At 58.4% G+C, this 20,835-nt stretch overlaps 1 protein-coding gene across 4 annotated transcripts in view; it reads right to left on the bottom strand.

Moving 5' to 3' along the window:
• CACNA2D2 (calcium voltage-gated channel auxiliary subunit alpha2delta 2) overlaps positions 1–20,835 on the bottom strand; it is a 194,697-nt gene that overhangs the window by 34,271 nt on the left and 139,591 nt on the right. For all 4 annotated transcript variants that reach the window (XM_067002844.1, XM_067002846.1, XM_067002845.1 and 1 more), the window contains exon 4: positions 7,461–7,520. In XM_067002844.1, coding sequence (XP_066858945.1) covers positions 7,461–7,520 — 60 coding nt within the window. The remainder of the gene's footprint in view (positions 1–7,460; positions 7,521–20,835) is intronic.

The following is a 20,835-nucleotide window of genomic DNA, read 5'->3' as shown; positions in this document are numbered from 1 at the left end:
GGTCAGCGCTCTGATGGCAGCGCTGCAGCCCGGCAGGGTTGAAGCCGCGGTGTTATCAGCCCGACGAGGTGGCAAGTGGCGCACGTCCCACGCAGCGCTGCCGCAGCCCCGCAGAAACCTTGGATGGAGGCTGCAGCTGCGGGGCTCGTGTTCGTGGGACGGCTGGCACCGCCCCGGCAGGGACGAGACGTTTTGGACACTTTGCAGCGCGTGCCATGGGCTCCGCCTGCTCCCCAGGGCAGCGGTGCCTGGTCAAAGCGGGTACACTGGGCACCCCACGCTCACTAGGGCAAACTACAGCCTCCACCGTCACTTCTGCAGCAGCTGAGAGCGCGGTCGAAGCCTTTGACACCTGCGCTAATGCTGGGCTCCGTAGCTCTTTTTCTCTTGCTTTTCTCTAAGATCACCTGAGCTGGCTAATCCTTCTCCCGTGGATCTGTTGTCCTCCTCTGGATTTCTTGCTGGTGTCTCGTAAGGGTCATTCTGCTAATCATAAGCCCTGGGGGCACTGCGGCTCCTAAGCGAGACTGTGCAGGTAGCTCCCGCTGCACTGCATTGATTCTGGTCCCTCTCAGCCCCCCAGCCGCGGGTTTCATTTTGCCGAGCAGCACGGGTGACCCCTGCGGCCATGAAATCTCTTTCCAGACTTAATTAGCTCGGGAAGAACCAAATCCTGCAGCGGTTTTCCTCCGAGGCCACTAGGAGCAACTCGGAGGGCGGTGGGGAAGACGGAGCTGGGGGACGGGGATGGGTGGTGCCGTGACCCAGGACACGCCGGGGCCTCACGGGCCCCGTGGCGGCGCGTGGTGGCTGCTCAGACCCGGGCACAGCCTGGCCCTCCTGGCCTGGGGCTGGTGCCACCAGCGCCTGGGGAGAGCAAAAAGGGAGCCGGCGCGCCCGCAAAGCGCCAGCCGCTCTGCTCACACGCAGGTCTTTCCACTGCCATCAGCATTTATAACGGGCAGTAAATATTTACAGAGTTCTTCGTGTCCCTGACCCATTAAGCACACAGAAATAACAACAGAATTTGCTTATAGATGCGCCTTTCCTTTGCAAGCCAGCCCCTGGTGCTTGGCGCAGCTCTCGCCGGTGTGCAGGGCAAGGTAGGGACGGGGGGATTATCCAGAGCTGCCACTCATTTTCCACGCTGCGATGAACCTTTCCCTGGCACAGCCAGCACAGGCTGTTGGGTGCACCAGAACACGTCTCCCCTCGCAGGCCCCCCCATGCAGGCCCCCTTAGCGCACTCAGCAGCGCAGACCATACGCACTCCCAAGGACAGGTGGAAACAGTCATCACAATCCGCCTTGGCATCTTTTTTTTTTTTTTTTTTTTTAAAAGCAATTTCCTCCCTCTGCCTCTCTGACAGAGCTGGGGAAATATTTAAGTGACCCGTCAACACTTCTCTCATCTCCCCAAGAAGACGCTTTATCTGATCACGCCTCGCCGACCATCCTTCACCACGCGGCGCCTCCCGTCCGCCCGCGCTCGCCCAGGACACGCCTGCCTCTCCCCTCCTGGGCACCACGGGGACGGCAGCGCCCGTGGGTACCAGGACACCCTGCCCCGTGGGGCACAGCAGGGGAAGGCACAGCACAGCACGGCACGGCACGGCACGGCACAGTGTGGTGCAGAGGAGAGCCGGCAGCTGGCGTGCCCCTGGCACCAGCACGGGTCGCCCGGTCCGTCCCACGCCGACGGGGTGAGAGGAGCCCCTCGAGGCACGTCCACTTCTTTCAAGAGTGAGCAGCACGGCCCCGCGTTTTTTGTGAATGATTTTTCTTGTTCTACTTTCGGCCAGAATGGCTCTACAGCAAGGTTGGTGCTTTAACACAGTAATTCTCAGAGCGTAATGAAAGCTGACATTATATCAAACACAATAAAGACTCTCAGTTGATGGAGATCATTCCTGAACACACAAACCCATTAAACTGAAAAAAAAAATATCAATTCTACACACTCGCCAGCCAAAAGAAAATGTGATTTGTTATCTAAAAGGGGGTTATAAACACAGCTTCAATGCACTTTCTGTGCTGTAATGAAAACTGGGTTTGAAATGGCAAGACGACTGCAAATTAGAGTATTTGATTTTATTTTCTAACTTTTTAGGTAAACCTTCTACAAGGGCAAGTGCAAGGTTACGGCGACGATCTTTCTGTTCTCAGCCGATAAGTAGGATCTGTAATTAAAGGAGGAGAAAAATGAAACGGGGATAAGGAACTTGCATTTGCCCTTCTAAGGATGCTTTGAACGCCAAGCCTGGTGCGGCCCTGTAAAACAGCAAACCGGGGGAGAGAGAAATAGCCAGCAGCATCTCGGCACGGCGCGGCACGGCCACTGCTCGCGGCGCCGGCACGGAGCGGGGCACCCAGCCGCGCTCCCCCATCACCGTGCTGGGCTCTTCTGCAGTCCCCACCGAGAGCCTGGGAGAGAAATCTCTGTTATTCATCCTGTCCTTCCCCATTTGGCAAACAGTGATCCTGTTTTCCCCTGAGTTTCGTTTCTAATGGAGCTTGAAATTATCTGGGCTTTGTTATTTGCTTCCTTGTTTGCACGTGGGAATTATTGATGGAGGGAGCACCGCGGGGCTGGAGGGAGGCCTGGGCTCCCTCTGCTGCCTCTGTGGCACGGCACGGCACAGCACGGCTTGGCTACCCCAAACCTACCCCGAGCAGAAAGCGCCGTGCTTCACCCCGTGCTTAAAGCCTGCTTTTTGGTTGCCCAAAACCTGGCGTGCCTTTCTGTGGCTGAGCTGCGTGGCGGCTCCTAGCGGGACCATTTTGGGCAGCCCCGTGCTGAGCGCACGTGGCTCTGGAGCTGGTTGAAAGCGGGAAGAAATATTTCCCAAAGCGCGCAGCGTTTCGCCCCCAAACGAGCACCGTGTTCAATCACCCTAACGGCCTCGGCTGCCTTTCAGCTGCAAGACGCGGGCTGTAACGCCGCACCTCCCGCGTCCTCCCACACCGCACGGGGTGTAAATCCTGTGTCATTCCTCTTTCGGCCATCCTGGCACTCCTGCCTGTGGGGACCCGCACGAGGAGATGCTCGGCACCCGCGCCACCTGGGCGAGGACACGTCCCTCCGCACTATCGGCTGGATTCGTTCTCGGGCGAAGCACGTGAGCAGGGAAGCTGCTCCGCGAGGGACCGCCCGGGATCACGGCACCGGACACGCGTCTTGCTCCTTGCAAAGCCCAGAGAAGAAAAACACTGCCGGAAAAATAAAAACGGCATTTCCCGGAGTGACGTTTCTGACAGCCCCTTCTTGCAGCCCGCTCTACCTGCAGCTCAGCGGGTGGCGATTGCTTTTAAATGAGGAAGGGTCTGCAGGGTGCCGACCCTTCAAGCGCCCCGATCGAGGTGGCTGGAGCAGCCCCAGCGTCTCTGTGCCGGCTGCTCCCTGGGCAAGGTGCATGCGGCACAAACCCCGACGTCCCCACCCGCAGCATGTAAATCACTGGGTGTAAATTACGCCATCAAGTCAGCCCAGTGCAGCTCGGTGAGCGTGCTACATGGGAATCTGCTTGGGAAATACGTCCGTCATAAAGGGGTGGCATGTGGGCTTGTTACGGGGAAGCTGCCCCATAAATCGCACGCTCGGAGAAGCAGGTACAAAACAGCAAAGCAGACGTCGTGCTGAAATGTGCCGAGCTCTGGGAGGGGAGTTAAATCCTGAGACGATTTCCCTGCCACTGGGATGGGACCCAAAGAGAAGCACTTTGCATCTGAAACATACGGAGAGAGGGGAGGCAGAGGGGCAGCAGGAGGAAGAGGAGAGCTTTCTGGTGTAGCAATGAAAAAATGAAGTGAGGAAGAAGAACTGGGAGAAAAGCAACAGTAATAAACATTTTATGAAGCAGAAAATGGCTTATAAAGAAGTCAACTTTTAAAGGCTATTTATATAATCCTGCCAAGTGCACATAAATGTGGGCTTGGCTTTCTGCAGTGTCTAAGTGTCCCTTGAAGGGCCAAATAGCTCCAGCTGCCCAGAAAACCGACACGCAGCCACGATGATGCCCTGAGATCTGGCCACGGTCCCCGTGCCCACCGGCTCAGCTGCCACCACTGGCCAGTGGTCACTGCCCTGCGCTCAGGCTGGGGACCCCGAGGCGTGGGCAAGCACCGGCCTTGCATGGTAAAGTGAGAGGAAGAGGCAGATGAGGGAGCAGCGAAAATCAGTCCCAAGCTGTGACTCGTTTTGGGGGGCACCTCCTGCAGGGATGGTGCCGAGCCCTGCCTGCTCCTGTGTGCCGTGGCATGCGCACAGCCGAGATGGGGCTGCCGGTGCTGGGACGGGTTTGAAGGGCTGGAAAAGCATCCGAGCCCCGAGGGAAAGCCCTGAGGGAAAGCTGAGCGCGGGGTCGGAGAGGAGGTGGCTGAGCAGGGAGCTGAGGGGCAGCACGCATGGCGGCGTGCTGCAGGGCAGGGTGGGTTGGCACCGCTGCTCCCACGCCTGCTGCCGAGGTCTGGGAGTGGCGCGCAGGGGGGGAAACCAAAAAGCCCAGCACCAGCGAGGAAAAGAAACTTTCCATGCAGAGATCGGTTCTGAGCGACTGCTGGAAACAGCCTAGCAGCCGTTTTCGCTCCTGCTCTTGTTTCATTTTCCCCTGAACTTCCATAGCAACCCATCTGCAGCGAGCGACTCTAATGTTTAATGGTCCTGCCATTAGCACTAATGCATTGCAAACACTCAGCATCTGCCGTCACGCATTCAGATGGAAACACAAAAATAACCACACTCGGTGCAATCTGTCATAAACTCCGGCTTGAGGTTATAAAATGACACGCCGCGAGAGGAAGGGAGAGCTACGGCCAAAGCCAGCAAGCCGCTCGGCGGGGAGGCAGGAGAGCTGCGACGAGCGGTGACGCCGCGGGCGCTGCCGCGGTCCTTGTCACCCGCGGGCGTCCCCGCGGGGCTGCTCCCGCAGCAGGGGCCCGGCACAGCCCCGGCGTGCAGCACGGCAGGAGGCGGAGGGCGGGGAGGTGGCACGCTCTACCTGGTGGCTCGCAAACCGCAACACAGCCCCTCCACCCGCCAGTCCATCAAGCGTCCCAGCTCTGGGCTGTCCTGATAAAGCCGCGGCAAGCTCCGCGGTGACGCATCGCCGCACATTGTTTCTGGGTGACTCGCTCCTAATTACCTTGATTAAGTGGTAGCAAGCAGTGCTATTAAAAATATTTTTCTGCGAAAGTGGATTTCTGAAAGGTTTGTGCCGCGAATGGCAAAATGAGCCAAGAGCTCCCCAGCGCTGCGGCTGCTCCTGGCGTGGTTTCCATCACCAAGGGCGCCCTGGAAGGAGAGGGAGCGATCTGGGGCTGCGGAGGGGGACCTGCGGCACGGCGGCCGCCCATGGCTCCCGTGGGGATGAGCAGAAGCACCCGGGTGTCCTTGCTCCGGCTCTGCCCGCCCTGAGCACGGGTGGCTCAGGGGACAAACGACCCGACAGAAGGAGCGGCGCCAAATGTTTGTTTCCCAGCAGCCAGGCGCTGAAAAACCGAGCATCCACCTCGCCTGGACCTGAAGCATCGCAACTCCAAGCCAGCCGTTTCTGTGCAAGATGGGAGGAAATTTGGGCTAAAACCTGCGTAACTGCTGAGGAACAGACCCAGGGGAGGTTTTCTTCCAGGGCTCATGGTCCTGCTGAGATTGGAGGGGCATCTAACCCCGGCTGCGGTGCTCACCCAACTCTTAATGTCTCCTCCACTTGTCTTCAGGCAAGAAGTGCCAGTAATTCGGCAGCGCTTTCACGCAGAAAAGCCTTGGTGAGCGGGGTACCAGTTGTCTGCTGGACAGGACAGCCAGCGGGGACACCTCACCTTTTGTAAGCGAGGCAAGAGACGTTGATGTGGCTGCCTTCACCCAGTTCACCTCCCCTGCCTGCTGCTGTCCTGATGCTCTGCTGCTCTCCGTGGCTCTGCCGAGGACCCGGCGCACCCAGCCAGCCCGCGGCAACCCCGCGCGTTTCACCCTGCAAGTGGCATGGCACGCTCCCTGAAGGCCCTGAAAGATCAGCGTCTGCAGGTGTCTGCAGGACACAGCTCCTGGTGGGACAGGGACTGGCTGTGGGTGCCCATCGCTAGCCAGCCACGTGGCAATCACAAACTGAACAGCTCGACACCTTGCCTTGTCTTCTGCTCGTCCTTTGTCTTCCTCTCCACGTTCAATCTTGTGCTTGGTGATCATCACCAATGGCAGGAGAGTCTACTAGAGCAGGATTTGGCTTCAGGTCCTATTCTCTTCTCCTCCACAACTTCTCTTTCCACCTTTGGTTCTGTTTGCAAGTCCAGTGGAGACATCTGACCACCCTCATTTGGCAACCAAGCACTGCAAAGTGGCCAAATCCCCTTTGCTGGTGGACAGGACGGACTAGAAGCACGGGCAGGCGCAAAGCCCCAGCAACACGCAGGGACCAGCGCAATGAAGGAGAAGAGGTTCCTCCTCTGACAAACGCCACTGGTGACCAAGCGTGGGGCTTGTCACACAAAGAAACGTGTTCTGGGAGCCCGGTGGTGACAGCCGTGTCCTTCCCAGGGGCACCACTCACCCCAAGGGCCGGGCTCGCCCCCTGAGCCACGCCACTGCCTCGGGCACCGGGGATGGCGAGGGACGGGACAGAGGCCACCGCTGTGGGGATGTCACCGGGGGTACAGCACCGCCTGCACGCAGAGACCTGCCTGTGCTGCAGCCCCGGGCGGATGAGGAACGGCACCCCGGCACCCCGGCACCCCGGCACCCGGCACCCCGCAAGGGCCCAGCAGCAGGGCTGGCCCTGGGCCGGCCCCTCGGCTACTGCAGGGGGGTCCCGCGGCAGGGCAGGATCTGGCCCGGCCTGGAGGAAGGGGTGGGTGGCTCAGACTTTTTTTATTGTAGGCTCCGTTTGCGCCGAAAGGAAAACGATCTTTCCTTCCTTTTGTATTACTGCTAGAATTTGAGAGCATTTCCAGGCAGAATACTTCAGATTCCCGCTGAGCGTTATCACTGCCATAATTACAAAGTCAAATGCAATCATTAAAACAACATCTTCCCTCTCCCAGCCGAGATTGCTCCTTCCCCCAGCAGCAGCCCTGCCTGGCACTGCTGTTGGGTGCTGCAGGCGGGGCTAGCACTTGAGCCGCTGCCCTCCGCCAGCGCCAGGCCAGCTGCTCCCGCCCTGAAAACCCCTCCCTGGAACCCAACGCCAAAATGTTTGACTTTGCTCGACCTTCACCTTCTGCCTGCTCCCACCAGAACTGCTTTGTTGGCTTTCGTTAGGGCTGGGGCTGGGGATGGCAGGGGCGTCCAGGTGGCACGGGCAGCACCCGCCTTAAAAATCATGGGGAGCAAGGTGGGAAGAGCTGAGGGACAGGGAGCAGGAAGGGGACATGGAGAGCGTCACCGTGAGTGTCCCCAGCACCTCGAGGGGTTCAGCGGCCAGGAGGGCAAGCGGAAGGAAGGTTGGGGCGAGCGAGCCGGAGCCTTACCCGGATGTTGTCCTGCCAGTGGTGGGCTTTCTGGAACTTCTCCGCGGCGTTGGCCAGCCTCTGCAAAGCAAGAGAGAGAGGAAAAGTGAGTGTGGAGAGTGTGACATGAGTCGGGCAGTGCCCGTGCCGAGCTGGGGCACCGGTGGCACCAGGGGACGTGGCTGGGGCAGGAGGAGACGGCGCGGGCAGCAGGGCCTGGAGAAGGGCTGCCTGGCACAAGGGGCTGCGCTGCTCCATGTACCCCGGCCCTTCTCGGAGCAAGCCGGCATCCCCGGCAGGACCGCTGCCACTTGAACTCGCTCAGGGCTGTGCCACCTCAGCTCGGCGGCTGCTGGCAACGGTCAGGATCTCATTGGACCGCAGGGGCTGAGCGGCTGATCTGTACGGCATTAATTAGCCAGGAGGCTAGCAAGGCTGTCGCATCGTCCCAGGAAGGCTCCCGAGAGAGCTCATGGGTCGTGGGGAGGCGCAGCCAGCCAAGACGCGCCGTGCTGCCGGCGCTGCTGCAGCGCTAATCCCTCGCTCCCCGGGCACCGCTGTCATCGGCGGGCCCCTGGCTAACGGTTCGCCGTGCTCACACGTCTGCACGTGCTGCCGTGCTCTGTGCTGTGCAAGCCATGCCGGAGCACGGGGAGCAGGGAGCCCAGGTCGCCTCCAGCCCCCCGAGTCAGATATGAGGAGGAGGAAGGGGCGGCGGTAGAGCGGAGCACGCACAACCCAGCCCCGCTGGGACCTCTCTCCAACCCTGTCCCCAAGTTACAGACACCCCCTGAGCCCCAGGACCCCACAAGAGCGGGGCAGCAGCCCCGACCCAAGGAGCTCCTGGCACAGCCCCGGGGCTCAGTTGCAGAAGCAGCCGAGCCAGACCCAAGCGCGGTGGAGGAGAGAAGCCCCCGGCGTTGCTAATTCATCGCGCCCACAACCAACACAAGGTGCGGCAGCGCCCGCAGCTCAACGCCCCCGCCAGGCACCAAGAGGGCAGCGAAGCTCAGGGAACGAGCGGGCAGAGACGTGAATCTTGCCACGTGCAGAACATGGCTCGTTCTTATCGGGTGCAAGGGAACGCGTATTCCATCACAGCGCAATCTCGGCCCAGGCTGGCCAGAACTTCCTCATTTCATCTCTTCTTTTTCCATCTTGATTTCCAAAGCGCCTGCTTTCAACAGCTAGCGGCCACGGGGGGAGAGCAGCTATGGGCTGGGTGCTGAAGTTAAACACCTCCAGCTCGGGGCGCTGAGAGAAGAGGATCGGGGACATCGTGGCCAAACAGAAAAGCCAAGGAATCGCTCCCTTTCGGGGCGGTTTTGCCCCAGGGGGCTGGTGCGTGGTGTGCAAGACACCCTGCAGCTCCAGCTAGCAAAAGCTGCGGCCCAAATCCCACATCCCCTCCCCAGCAGCTTTTGTGCTCTGTTTATACACTGAGATGGCTGATTAAGGGCGAGCATTTATTCCGAGTCGCATTTAAGGCAGCAGTGATGAAATATGCATTTTTCTATACTTGATAAGAGCATGTTTGTTTATTGCGGGCCCGGGGAAGATTTATGGACATCTTTAACTATTCATTGCCTCGTGCGAAGTGCCTGCAGTGTTGCAAATGGTGCACTAAGTGACTGCTGCACCCGCTACAGGCACTTCAGCGGAATATATTTTTCCTCTGGAAAATGTCAATTTGTCAAGTCGATCTGGACAAAACTTTGTTTACGAAAAAAAAATAAATCCAGATGTTCTTTTTTTTGATAACCAGCACATTATAGGGACAGGGGAGCTGGCAGTAGGGTGGCACGGCCATACCAGGGTGCTGTGCCAGCCCTGCACGGGCTCCTTTGGCTCCAGGGGGAGACGAGCACGGTGCTGGAGACTGAGAGCTCGAGGAGGGAAGGGGGAGGCCGGCACTGCTGCTCTGCTGCCCGCTGCCGTCCCCCTCCGGTTCTCCCTCCTGCGAAGGGTGCCCGGTGGGGCCGGCCACGACAGCAGGCTCACGGAATGGTTCATCGTGAATAATGTGATCGTGATTGATACAGCTCAAGGATTATTTCTAATCCTTAATAACGATTAAACCATTATTTGTCAAGTGCTGCGGATCAATCGGTCCATCTCCAGCCGCACTGCGTGCAGGGACTGCCAGATGCCTGGGGCGCACGGGCCACCACAAGCTGCTCGCTCGCAGGCACGAAGCGCTGCTGCAGCAAGTGCCATGTGCCCTGGGCTCCCGCGCGGGCTCCCAGCCAGCCCGAGCGCAGCCCTGCCTGCAGACACGGCCAGCGGGCGAATGGAAACTGGCTCCCAAAACAGCAGCAGAGCACCCTGGTGGCACCGCTGCTCCCTGTTGGTGCTCATCCCATGTCCTCCACGGCCAGAAACGTGGCTGTCGATTTTGCGGTTCAAGCAGCAGGAACGATTAGAGGAATTACCAAAAATACCACTCCGGTGCGAAACACCTGCTGGCTTGGCCAGAGGACAGGGCCACACTCCCAGCAGGCTGTACTGCCCTGGCCGTCGCGCTCCGAGGAGTGCGGTTCGTCTCCAAGGACCCACTGAGGGCTAAGGAGAGGAGATTTAGAGACTAAAAACACTGAACCGAAACAACTCTGCCGGTCAGAAAAGGCCAGCAGGAGATTTGCAAGGGATTGCTTTCTCAAGATCCCGACAGTGACTGTCCGTGGGGGGGCCTGCGGGGAGAAGGTGCCGCAGGGTCTCCATCGTGCCCCGGCCGCCTTCGCGCTCGGTGCGGCGCTCCTCCTGCCAGGGCCCCGCTCCCTGTGTCCGAGTGCAGGGCTGCTGCTCGCCCTGTGGTTTTCCAAAGGAGGACGGCCCGATGCTCTCTGCTACATCTCTCTTCCCAGCCCAGACGTGGCACATAAGTATGCCCTGGATGTTCCCGACTCGCTCAGCTCAGCGGATTTAACTCGGGAGGCAGCCGAGCAGAGACTGGAGAGCTATACAGAGAGCCCAAAGGCCAAGGCTGGATTTATAAAACAGGATTACGGCAAACCCTCTGCAATGGGTGGCCAAGCAGCGTAACAGCAGGAGTGCCACCCCGGTGCCCCAAGCGTCCCCAAGGAAATAGAGCACCCACACCTGTGCTGACGCTCCTGGGGAGCTGCGGAGCTGGGGTAGAGCAGGGGGGCTCAGGATTTTTGCTCATTTTGCTGTGCCCTACAAAAATACATCAACTGGAGGCTTAAACAGATTAATTTACCCACGCTGCGATCTGCTGTCCAGGGGAACGGAATGAAACACACTCCAAGCCGGATTTCCTGCTGTTCCAGCTCAGCACCAGCTTAAAGGTGAGCAGAGACTGGGAAATGCGACTTCGCACCCTCTTTACCTCCCCGCCGTGCACGAGGGAGCCTGGCGTGCTTTTCCCAGCTCTGACTTCTCCCCAGAGCCACTGAGGGCGTGCGCAGCAGCTGGTTTTGCTGCGGTGGGGAGCTGCTCCTGCTAAGCCTTCATTTTCCCTTCCGCTCTCTGTTATCACCCTCATCTCAGCGCCTCCAGAGCGGCACGAAGTGCATTAACCTCCAGCACCTGAGCAAACAGCTGGCAGGAGACATCTGTGCTGAGGACGCAAACAGCCCCTCGCTACGGGGCCGCACAGGTCCACACCGCGTCGCGTCATCCCAGTCCTCCTCCAAAAGCGACAAAACACAGGTAAAAGGTTAAAAAGAGAAGGCTCAAAGTAAACAAGCAGGAGGACGCCAAGCAACACACAACCCAGGCAGGAATGTATCCCAGGAACTGGCCTGGCAGCCCTTTCTCCTCCAGGACGGAGGAACAAGCACGGCACAAGCCTCTCCTCCAGCACCAAGCCTCTCCTCCACGCGTGGGACACCCCAAATTGTGACTGTCACCACAACCCCGAGTGACCCATAGCGGCACGGTATGTGCACCATCAGAAATCACCAACCGGCAGAGAAAGACAACCCCCTTATATACACATAGGGAATATAAATCTTCAGTAAACACTGTAAAGCAGCGAAGCATCTCATCCTGTAATAATCTCCGAGACAGTTGATCCCAGGGCTCTTATTACCCCAGCAGCCATCATCTGAAATCCAGTCGGCAGCCGGCTTAGCCATGGCCGAGTATTGATCAAGGAGGCGGCTTCACAAAGCGCTGCAGCATTTCTCTTTCACAGCACTAACTTGTTTGTCAATAACTCTTTCCTCCGCACAGCACGGGCTGCGTTGGTAGGGAACGGGGTGGCTGGAGCCCGTCTCTCCTCCTCTCACGCCCGGATCCTGCCCACCCCTGCGGGAGGCTGGGGCTGGGGCTGGCTGCCAACGCTCTCCTGCCCGTCTGAGGGCGAAGAAAGCCACGGAGCTTAGCAAAGAGCAGGTGGCGAATACCTCAAGGACTTCTAGACCTTGACCCCCAGCCCAGCTGATGCTCACTGCTGGGGCCTGGTGCAGCGGTGAGCCCCTCCTCAGAGCCCACCCGGGCTGGCAGCAAGCCTCCTCGTGCTGCTGCAAGGTCCACAAGCCCAAACCCGGGGCACTGCCAGCCTCGGAGCCGCTGCAGACCTGGCACAGGCAGTCCATGGCACCGGGAGCCCTGAAGACACCGCTGCAGCCACTGCGCTGATCGCCTCAGTACCTCACAAGGCTCCTGCTCCCCTGCTCCCCTTCCTCTAGCGGCACCAAACACCAGCACCGGCCTCACCGGAGCACTGCAGCATCTGGAGCGAGGAGCTGGGCACGGACACCTGCGTATTTGCAGGGAGCCTGGGGAAGGATGCAAAGGCGCAGTCGTCTCTGTGCTCGTGCCGTGCCGAGGGTGCGGAGCAGGACCCCAGCGCTGGGAAGGAGGAAAGGGAGAGCATCACTGCCCAGTTTTTCCTACCCCAAAAACATCTTCCAGGACTCCAGAACAGAGCTGAACTTCCTGCCAATGGAAAAGCACCAAGGGCAAAGGGGCAGTGCTGCCACACTGCCATCCCGTGCAGCCGGAGCCTGGCCCACCTTCTCTTCTTTGGCTCTGTCTCCCCTCAAAAGCACCTCTGCTTTATTGCCCTCCTGGTGCTTCCATCCTCCATCAGTGCAGATGTTTGCTTTCCAAAACCAAGGACAGGGAGCAGCCCTGCCTCTGCCCCATCGCCCTGCTTGCTCCCCCTGGAGCTGTGCCCGTGTCCCCGCGGGGATGCACCCGAGCAGGGCAATGTGCCCTGGGGACTAGCAATAGCAGCTGCTATGGATGGATGGACAGACAGGGCCAGGCACAGGCAGGCTTGGACACTGCTCGTCGTCCCCATCCCCTGTGTGGGGGCCAGGGTTTTAGCCCAGGCCATGCTCCAGGTGAGCCGGAGAGGGTCTGCATTAGTGATGCTGGCAGATCTGCTCCATCTCTGTCCCTACGAGCCCTGGAAGAGGAGCCATGCCCAGGAGCTGACACACTAGAAAGGTAGGGGCTAGAAAGCCCTAGCTCTGGGGCTAGAAAGCGATAGAGCTGCAGCAGCAAGCTGCCATGGGGATCCCCGTGTCACTTCAGTGGTGTCCCAAAAAAGAACAGGACTCAGGACTGCAAATCGGGCATCCTTGTTGCCTAAGCCTTGGGGAGTACTTGACGGAGAGAAGGAAACAAAGTTCCCTCGGAAGCTCACCCTCTTCCTTGTAGAGTGCACAGTAATGTGGAGCCCTGGTCCCATTTGCTCCGTGCGCCTGATGGCTGAGCAAGAGCATCGTGAGCCCTGTGCGGCTCTGCAGAGGGGAGAGGGGCTGCAGGAGAGGGTGGCTTATGGCCCGAGGTCCCGCGGTGCCAGTCGGTGTTTCACCCCAGTGCCAGCCCCAGCCCTTCCTTGCTCCAGCTCCAGACCATTCAATCCAGCAATGCTCCCTAAATCACATTCAAATAATCCGCGGAGCTCCAGTTCCTATCATCAAGTAGGACTTGTCACAGTTCAAAATCCATTACAAGAACCACAAGGCATTTCACTGGCAATTATAAAAGATAGTTTCACTTAAAAATCGATTTTACTTAGAGCTCGGGGGAACGGCTGTTTGGGAAAAAAAAAAAAAAAGAAAAGAAGGAGGCGATCCAGCTCGCCACTTGGGCAGGAGCACAAGGCGTTCGCCTGGCCGGGTCGCAGCAGACACAAGGAGTCTCAGCAGCCAGCGTTTCCCATGAAAAAACCATCAGTCCTTCCCAGTCTGGGGAAATGCATTTTGTGCTGCGGGTTCCAAGGCTGGTAGGAAGTTTGCACTGGGAGCCATCGACAACGGATCTGCTTTAAGGTATCGCCTCTCGCTGCGCCGTGCTGTGCGGGCTGCAGAAAGCCCCTCTTCTAACGTCTGCTTCTGCACTGGGATTTCCTCAGGCAGCAGCGCCAGTCCCTCCGTTAGTAAGTTTTTACTGGAGGGCAGATTTCAGCGCGCAGAGATCTCCCCAGGACGCACCAAACCGGCACAGGGCCCTGCAGTTCAGCAGGGCACCAGCCAAAGGGAACCGGCACCAAAACCAGCCCTTCTGACCCCAAATCCCACAGCCGCTTCTGCTTTGCCTAGAGATGGATGCCAGCCTCGGGATCGCTTTTCGGAATGCAGCACGGCTACGCTGGCCTGTGCTGCTGTGGATTAGCCGAGCTCTGTCTGAAATGACGCTGGTGGCTCCCCTTCGGCGGACTCCGATTGCCAGAACCAGGTTGTACTGCGAACAACGGGAAATATTTGGCCTGGCGCGCGTGAGATAACAGTCAACAAACCGCCTGTAGCTACGATCAGCCTGCTGACACCCTACATCTGCTTAAAGCGCGCCGAGGAATATTTTGAGGCATTTTCAAAATAATTGCGAGAGTTTTCTGTCTGTGCCGAGCGGCTAATTAAGTGGTTTGCAAACAAAGCGAAATGGCGAAAATGTGCGGGCTGCGGAAAGCCGGGGCACCCAGCACGTGCACGGCTGCCTGCTTGCCACGGGCTGCCCACGGCCGTATCGCGAACATCGCTGGCCTTGCCCTCCACTCGCCCACCCTCTCACCTGCAGCCTAGAACTGAGGTTCTTTGGGTTAACCCTGCCTTTTTACAGCGCAGTGAGTGCAGCCCACGACCAGCTCCTTCGGGGTGCCAGGACAAACAGGAGCCAAGCAGGAGCAAACCCCACCGCGGACGGGGCCGGGCCTGACGCGAACACGCAGCCAACACCAAGCAGGGAGCTGCGAGCTCGTGGCTTCGCGCCGGGCCTCTCCATGTTCTGGCTTCCACCGAGCCCTGATGCTCCTCGAATACCATTTCCCCAACAAGCCTCAACACAGACCCACTTCAGAACCTGCGGGGCCCTCCCCTCGGTCCCGCTTCGGGAGCGCGTTTCTGCCTTACTGCTAAGCCTAAAAACACAGGCACCCTGACACTTTTTGCTTTAAAGACCAGGCTGGGGGAGGAGAAAAGAGCAGGAGAGCTCCCCTAGGGGAAAAGCCATCAGCCGGAACAAGATTTCAACAACTACACGTTTCCTGACCTTTTCCACAGCCGTATCTTTGATGTTGCACGGCCGAATGTGATAAAAAGAAAAAATTAATAAAAATGGATTTCATTTTTTAAAAAAAGGTCAGGACATGTGTTACAGGGAAAAACTCATTTGGGTGCGTGCCTTCCACCTTGCTGATCCCGGGCCCTCCCCTGCCTCCCACCCGGGCAGCTCTGCGCGGGCCAGCTGGCTCCCTCTGCTTATTGCTGTAAATTCGTTTTTTTTTCTTCCCTTGCCAGATGTAAATTTGGGAACCGTAAGCTCAGAGGTGCTGGCAAACGCTTGGGAGCCGCTCATACCTGGTGGGGTTCTGCGTGTCCGACCCAGAGAGGCAGTGGCCCGTTCCTGGAAGCAAAAGCAGCCCAGGCGCAGGCTGCAGACGTTGGTATTATTGAACCTGCTCGGCAATTAGAGCAGACTTCTGTCTAACTTCTTCCTCCTTTCACCATTCCCTGATTTTTTTTTTTATACTATTCGTTAAGAACAAAATATAATTAGTTATAATATAAAAAAATATAAAAAAAATATATTATATATATAAAAAATATATTATATATATAAAAAAATATAAAAAAAAGTTAGCAAAAAAAAATGTAACAATTACTGCGATAACATCATACTAAGTTATTAAGTGGTGACAATGGGGGACAATTACAGTGTATAGTCCATTATACAGCACCGCCGTCGGGATGAATCGAGGCAGAACACACGGTGAATGGAGAGGAGCTTATTAACGGGAGCATCGGTGTGCCAGAGCACAATACCTGCCTTTCAGCCGGGGAGTTAGCGCCGTGGGTGCTGGTGGGGACTGGAGAGGGAAGGTGGAAAGGCAGAAAGGAGAGGTGAGGAGCAGCAGAGACCCGGCTCCTTTGTGCCTGACACAAGCACGCTGTGTTTTCTCGGGTCTCTTATCTCAGGTGGCAACAGGATGCGAGGAAATGGCCCCAAGTTGCACCAGAGAGGTTTAGATTGGGTACCAGGATGAATTTGGGCACAGAAGAGCTGCTTAGGCACTGGAAGCGGGTCAGGACAGAGGCACTGTCCCTGCAGGTGTTTAAGGGGTGTGTGGATGTGGTGCTAAGGGACGTGGTTTAGTGGTGGACTTGGCAGTGTTGGGTGATAGCTGGACCCGATGGTCTTACGGGTCTTTTCCAGACTAAATGCTTCTATCCATGATGCAGCGTCCCCACCTAATTCTGCTTCTGCAATGCCCTAAAGATTTTTGCAATGGCTCAGCCAAGCACGAGTGGCCTGAAGAGGACTAGGATTTCCTCCAGCTCCCTCCAGCATCCTGGGGAAGATGTCCTCTGTGCTCAACACCCCGGAGAGCATCTCAGCCCCGTGCCCAGCCTGCAGCCTGCTTTGCAGGGCACGGCCTCGCCTGGCTTCTGAGGGAGCTGCTCCAGAGCATGCAGCAGCTTTCTGCAGGTGGGCCCAGGGGTCCCCATGGGCCAGCACCCAAAAAAGCTGCCCCAGATGTGAGCAGGGAGTGCAGGACACAGCTACCAACTGTGGCGCTTGGGGTCTGCATGAGCTGTGCTGCTGGGGACTGACAGGGGATGCTTGTAAAGCTACGGGCTGGGTCTTTGGCTGGCACTGAGCATCCTGTGCGGCTCAGAAAGGAGTGTGGGTGAGCTCCCTGCACAGGCTCAGCCTGCCCAGTCCTGCCAGCCACTGCTGCCGGCAGCTGGGGACATCGGGGAGCAGCCTGGGGACATCAGGGAGCAGCACAGGGACACTGAGCAGTGGAAAGCTCAGAAATGGGTGGCCAGACTGCACAGCTTGGCACACCTGTGAAACCAGTAAGAAAAGGGGCAGCAATGATGGTGCTGAGCAGCACCGAGCACTACCCACTCCCGTGTCCCTTTCAGCGTGCCTGGTGACAGATCCTGCCCGTCCCTTCCCTCCCTGCCGGCCCAGATTTCTCCCCAGCGGTGAAACGCCGCTCTCCTTCGCTGGAGCCAGCGCTGGATTCCCTGCTGCTCCAGCGGCTCCGACTCTCTCCTAAGACGTTATTTTTACACTTCTCTTAAAATACAACACTAAGAGAGGCTTCTTGACTATATTAACATTAGGAATCTAATCAGCAATCAGACAGCTCATAATTTTCTGATTAGCTCTGATTATACTCAATCTTTACGAAAGAAAAAAAAAAGAAGAGGAAAGAGAAAGAAAAAAAGAAGGAAAAATATAAAAATATTCTCTGCTCCATTTCCCCACCCCAATTCCCTTGCCAAGGCACAAAGCCATCGCAGCAGCAGGGCTGCGGTCTCTGCCCTGGCAGGACAGTGCCACAGGCACCCACTGAGCTGGAGCTGCCCAGGAGCCGGCACACACCTGCCCTCTGTCCCCCAGGCTCGGGAACCAGCACGTCGCCCCCGGGAAGGGGCCGCTGACGGAGAAAACACCAAGAGCATCAGAGCCCCTGGCAGGCATGCAGAGAACTCTGCTCCATGGCCTAACATCTCGGCCAACGCGCTAAAACTCAGTGGGGAAGGATGGCAGGGAGAAGGAGATGATCTGCCTGCGGGGAGCTGGCCTCGGCCGAAGGGAAGAGCTGCAAGGAGGAGCTTCTCCAGGAGCTGAGGAGGAGGAGGAGGAGGCTGAAGTTCGCTGCAGGAGGAGGCGGTGGCCACGTGCCGGCTTGGTGGGAAATGACAAATGCTTTGAGGCGGCCCACAAAAAAGACCCCAAGGACCCAGGGTATGGGGATGGCCAGAAGGTGGGAGGCAAACGAATGAGAGGCCAGAGGACCTGGCCGGGGGCACACGATGCCACCCGAGCGGATCCACCTGCGGGGCTGCCATCGCGGAGCAGGCTGCTCCTCTGGCACCTCCCGCCTCCAAAAACAGCAGCGGGGAGGGCTGGGGAAAGTTGGAGAGGTGTCAGGGCCCCGGGATCAGCTGGCTGGGCTGTCAGGGATGCGCCGGGCAGGCACTGATGGAGAGCACGAGGCAGGCTCATGTGGGCCTGCCTCCGGCCGCACCAGTCCCTGCCGAGGGGCCTCTGCAGCGACCTCTCTCGCTGTGCTTTTGTGAAGGACGAGAGCAGGATCCCTGGGGCTCACTCACGACTGCAGCCAGGAGAAAGGAAGGTGAGGAAGGAGCCCCGAGGGAGGGGAGTGCAGAGCAAGCCCCACGCCTGGAGTTAACCAGGCGCGCACGCTCCACGTCGGAGATTCGCTCCCGACTGCAGCAAGTGATCAGCTGACGCCGTGAAGCATGAGATTTAATTATTTGTATCATAGTCATGGCCGGCATAACTACAAATGATAATAATGGTCATAAAATTGTCCAGCTGGCTCTTCAAACCCGCCGCTGCGCTGAAGCCGCCTTACAGGGGCTGCGCAATGCAGGGCAGAGCGTCGCGGCCCCGTCAGACAGACGCCAGCTGGAGGGGCCACCCGACGCCTGCCCGGGATCACTGAGCACCAAACGCGTGCTTCATGTCTTGAAGACAGGCCCGATAATGAGAGTCGCTCCGTAAAAGCTGTGGCCGGCCAGGCGTTTGCATCGGCCTCGCTAAAGCTGCTCGCTCGCAGGCCGGGAAGCCACTTTGCTGGGGGAGAGCGGCAGCCGCAGCTCCCTCCAGCACGGCTGCTCGCTCTCCTTCGCTCAGAGTCGTTGCTCAGATCTGCTGGCATGGCTGCCCAGAGGAAGCCCTACTCCTCGCCCTGCTTGTAGCGACCTGGGTTAGCGAACATCTACACCCAGTGGGCATCGGCCCAGCCTGAGCCCAAAATGGCCCCCGCAGAATTCAGCTGCAAAAGCCAATTGCCCCGCCTGCACCAGCCTGCCGCGACAGCAGGCCCAGGCCTTCCCCTGGCTGAGCGCGGTGCTGGTGACTTCCCGGCCCACGTTTACATGGGCTGAGCAGAAAACACCTCGAAACCCCCGCTTGGGCTCAACTGTGGTGAAGGAAAAGGCGCAAACGCCAGGATTTGGCTCCTCCAGCCCTCGCTCACCACACGCCCCAGCTGTCCGCTGCCAGCCCCAAACTTGCCAAGATGAAGCCAGGCAGGAGGTTGTGCCTTCGCTGGAGGGGACGAGGGAGGGGACGGACCCCTTCTGGGTGCTCGTGCTCCAGCCCTGCTGCTCTCGCCTCCCATGGCAGCCGCTGCGCTCCGGCACCCACACAGACCCGACGGCGGTGAGCGGGGCTCTGTTATTAACTGGCCTCAGAGCATGCACGAAAAGCTGCCCGAGTTCACGTGGACGGGGCCTCCCCCCCTCCCCCTGCCAGGAAGGTCTCCTCCTTACACTCCAAACCCTGTAATCACATCCACAGAGCCCTCTTTTGTAAAGCAGCCTCGGAGATGTAATTAGTTTGAGGTGACCTCTGGAAAAAAAAAAAGTTCAAGTTTAAAAAGAAAATCTCTCCGGTTAATGCTATGCAAATTGCCAGAGAGGCAATCAGGCTGACTTTTAAACACTGGCCCCCGTCGGAACGGCTCACAAGACAGCCTTATTGTCTCTCTATCAATTTGCATCTCATTACCCACAATGCGCCGCTCGCTGGAGGTAACCTTTTGGGGAACGCGCCGCAGCGGTGCGGAGGCTGGGGACAATATGGGGACTCGTGTTTACATGGCCTGCGTGTGCCCGGGCAGCTGCCAGGAGGCTGCTGGAAGGCTCAGGCCGTGTCCTCCCTCGGCCTCGCTCCTTCCCGAGGCTGCTGGGGCTCCAGCCCTGCCTGGCAGCATCGCGGGCTTGAGCAGGGGCGCAGAGCAACCATCTCCCAGCGCCAAGAAGCTGGCACATCCTCAGCAAGGGCGTCACCAAGCAGCAGCGGCCAGGGCAGGTTTCTTCTTTCCGATGGAGCCACGCTGTCCTGAGCTCCGTGGCCTCCTCCCCACGGCCCCCACCTGCGGTGCGTGGCCCGACGGGTGCTCGCACGCTGCTGGCGCTCCCCGCGTGCCCGCCAGCCCCTCCTGCACAAGCCCGCGTGGTCCCGCACGCAGCAGCCGCCCTCCTCCGCCCGCCTGCTGAAGATGCTTCTGAGCATCTTCCCGCACTTCCTAACGTCTCTGCCAAGCCTCACCGCCTTGGGGAGATGGGACAAAAATAGCATTTTTCTATAGGAAGGAAATTAAGGAGATGTCGCAAGCACCGCGTGCCAGCAGCAGAACCCAGCCTTTCCTAACCGCTGCGCGGGGGGAACCGCTGCTGCGCGGCACCAGCAAAATGGAGCCGGCCAGCTGCTGCTATTTTAAGCACTCACTGCAACGTTCCCAGCGACAGCTGTATTCCCTGAACACCCACGAGCAGGAACTTTTGCAGGTCTCCTTCGGTGCGTTTGCACGCTGGCACCCTGTGCCAGAAGAGCAGGCGGGCGGCAGCAGCAGGGCAGGCCAGCAGCACCGCTTCCTCCTCCCCGCGGCGAGGAGCCCCGTGGCGGCACAGCACCTTCCCTCGCCGCTCCGCGAAGCCGGGGGCTGCCGAGTTGCTAAGAGCTCACCAGGGCCCTCCACCAACGTGCCACGCCACCCCCGCCGCCCCGGCCGGAGGTGCCGAGGCAACAAAGGGACTTCTAATAGGCAGGAGAGCACCACTGCGCCGAAGAAAACCCGATCATTTAAAACCCTTCTGAATAATGGTGCTGCATCCCTGCTGCTCAAATCAGCCTCGGCATTTTGTTATTATGATAACTAAATACAGAAGATTTTAACAGCTGGAAATGCAGCAACAATATTTAAAAGAGTTTTTTAAATTGTTGGTATTTTATTCAATAATGGTAATGGGCTTTTTTTCGTTTTTTTCTTTTAAAGGCACAAGGTTTCCCGCTCCGTTGTTTTTGCACGGTGCCGGTCAGGCTGCGAAGCCAGCTCCTGCCTGCTGATGGCAGGCACTTAATACACGGCAGGCCAAGGCTGGGCGAGGGAGCTGCTGGCGGACAGATGCGCAGAAATTGCGGCTCGCTG

This window comes from Anser cygnoides, chromosome 10 (genome assembly GCF_040182565.1).
Source record: "Anser cygnoides isolate HZ-2024a breed goose chromosome 10, Taihu_goose_T2T_genome, whole genome shotgun sequence".
NCBI lineage: Eukaryota > Metazoa > Chordata > Aves > Anseriformes > Anatidae > Anser > Anser cygnoides.
The sequence above is the reverse complement of the archived record's forward strand: the minus strand, read 5'-3'. Positions and strand labels throughout refer to the sequence as shown.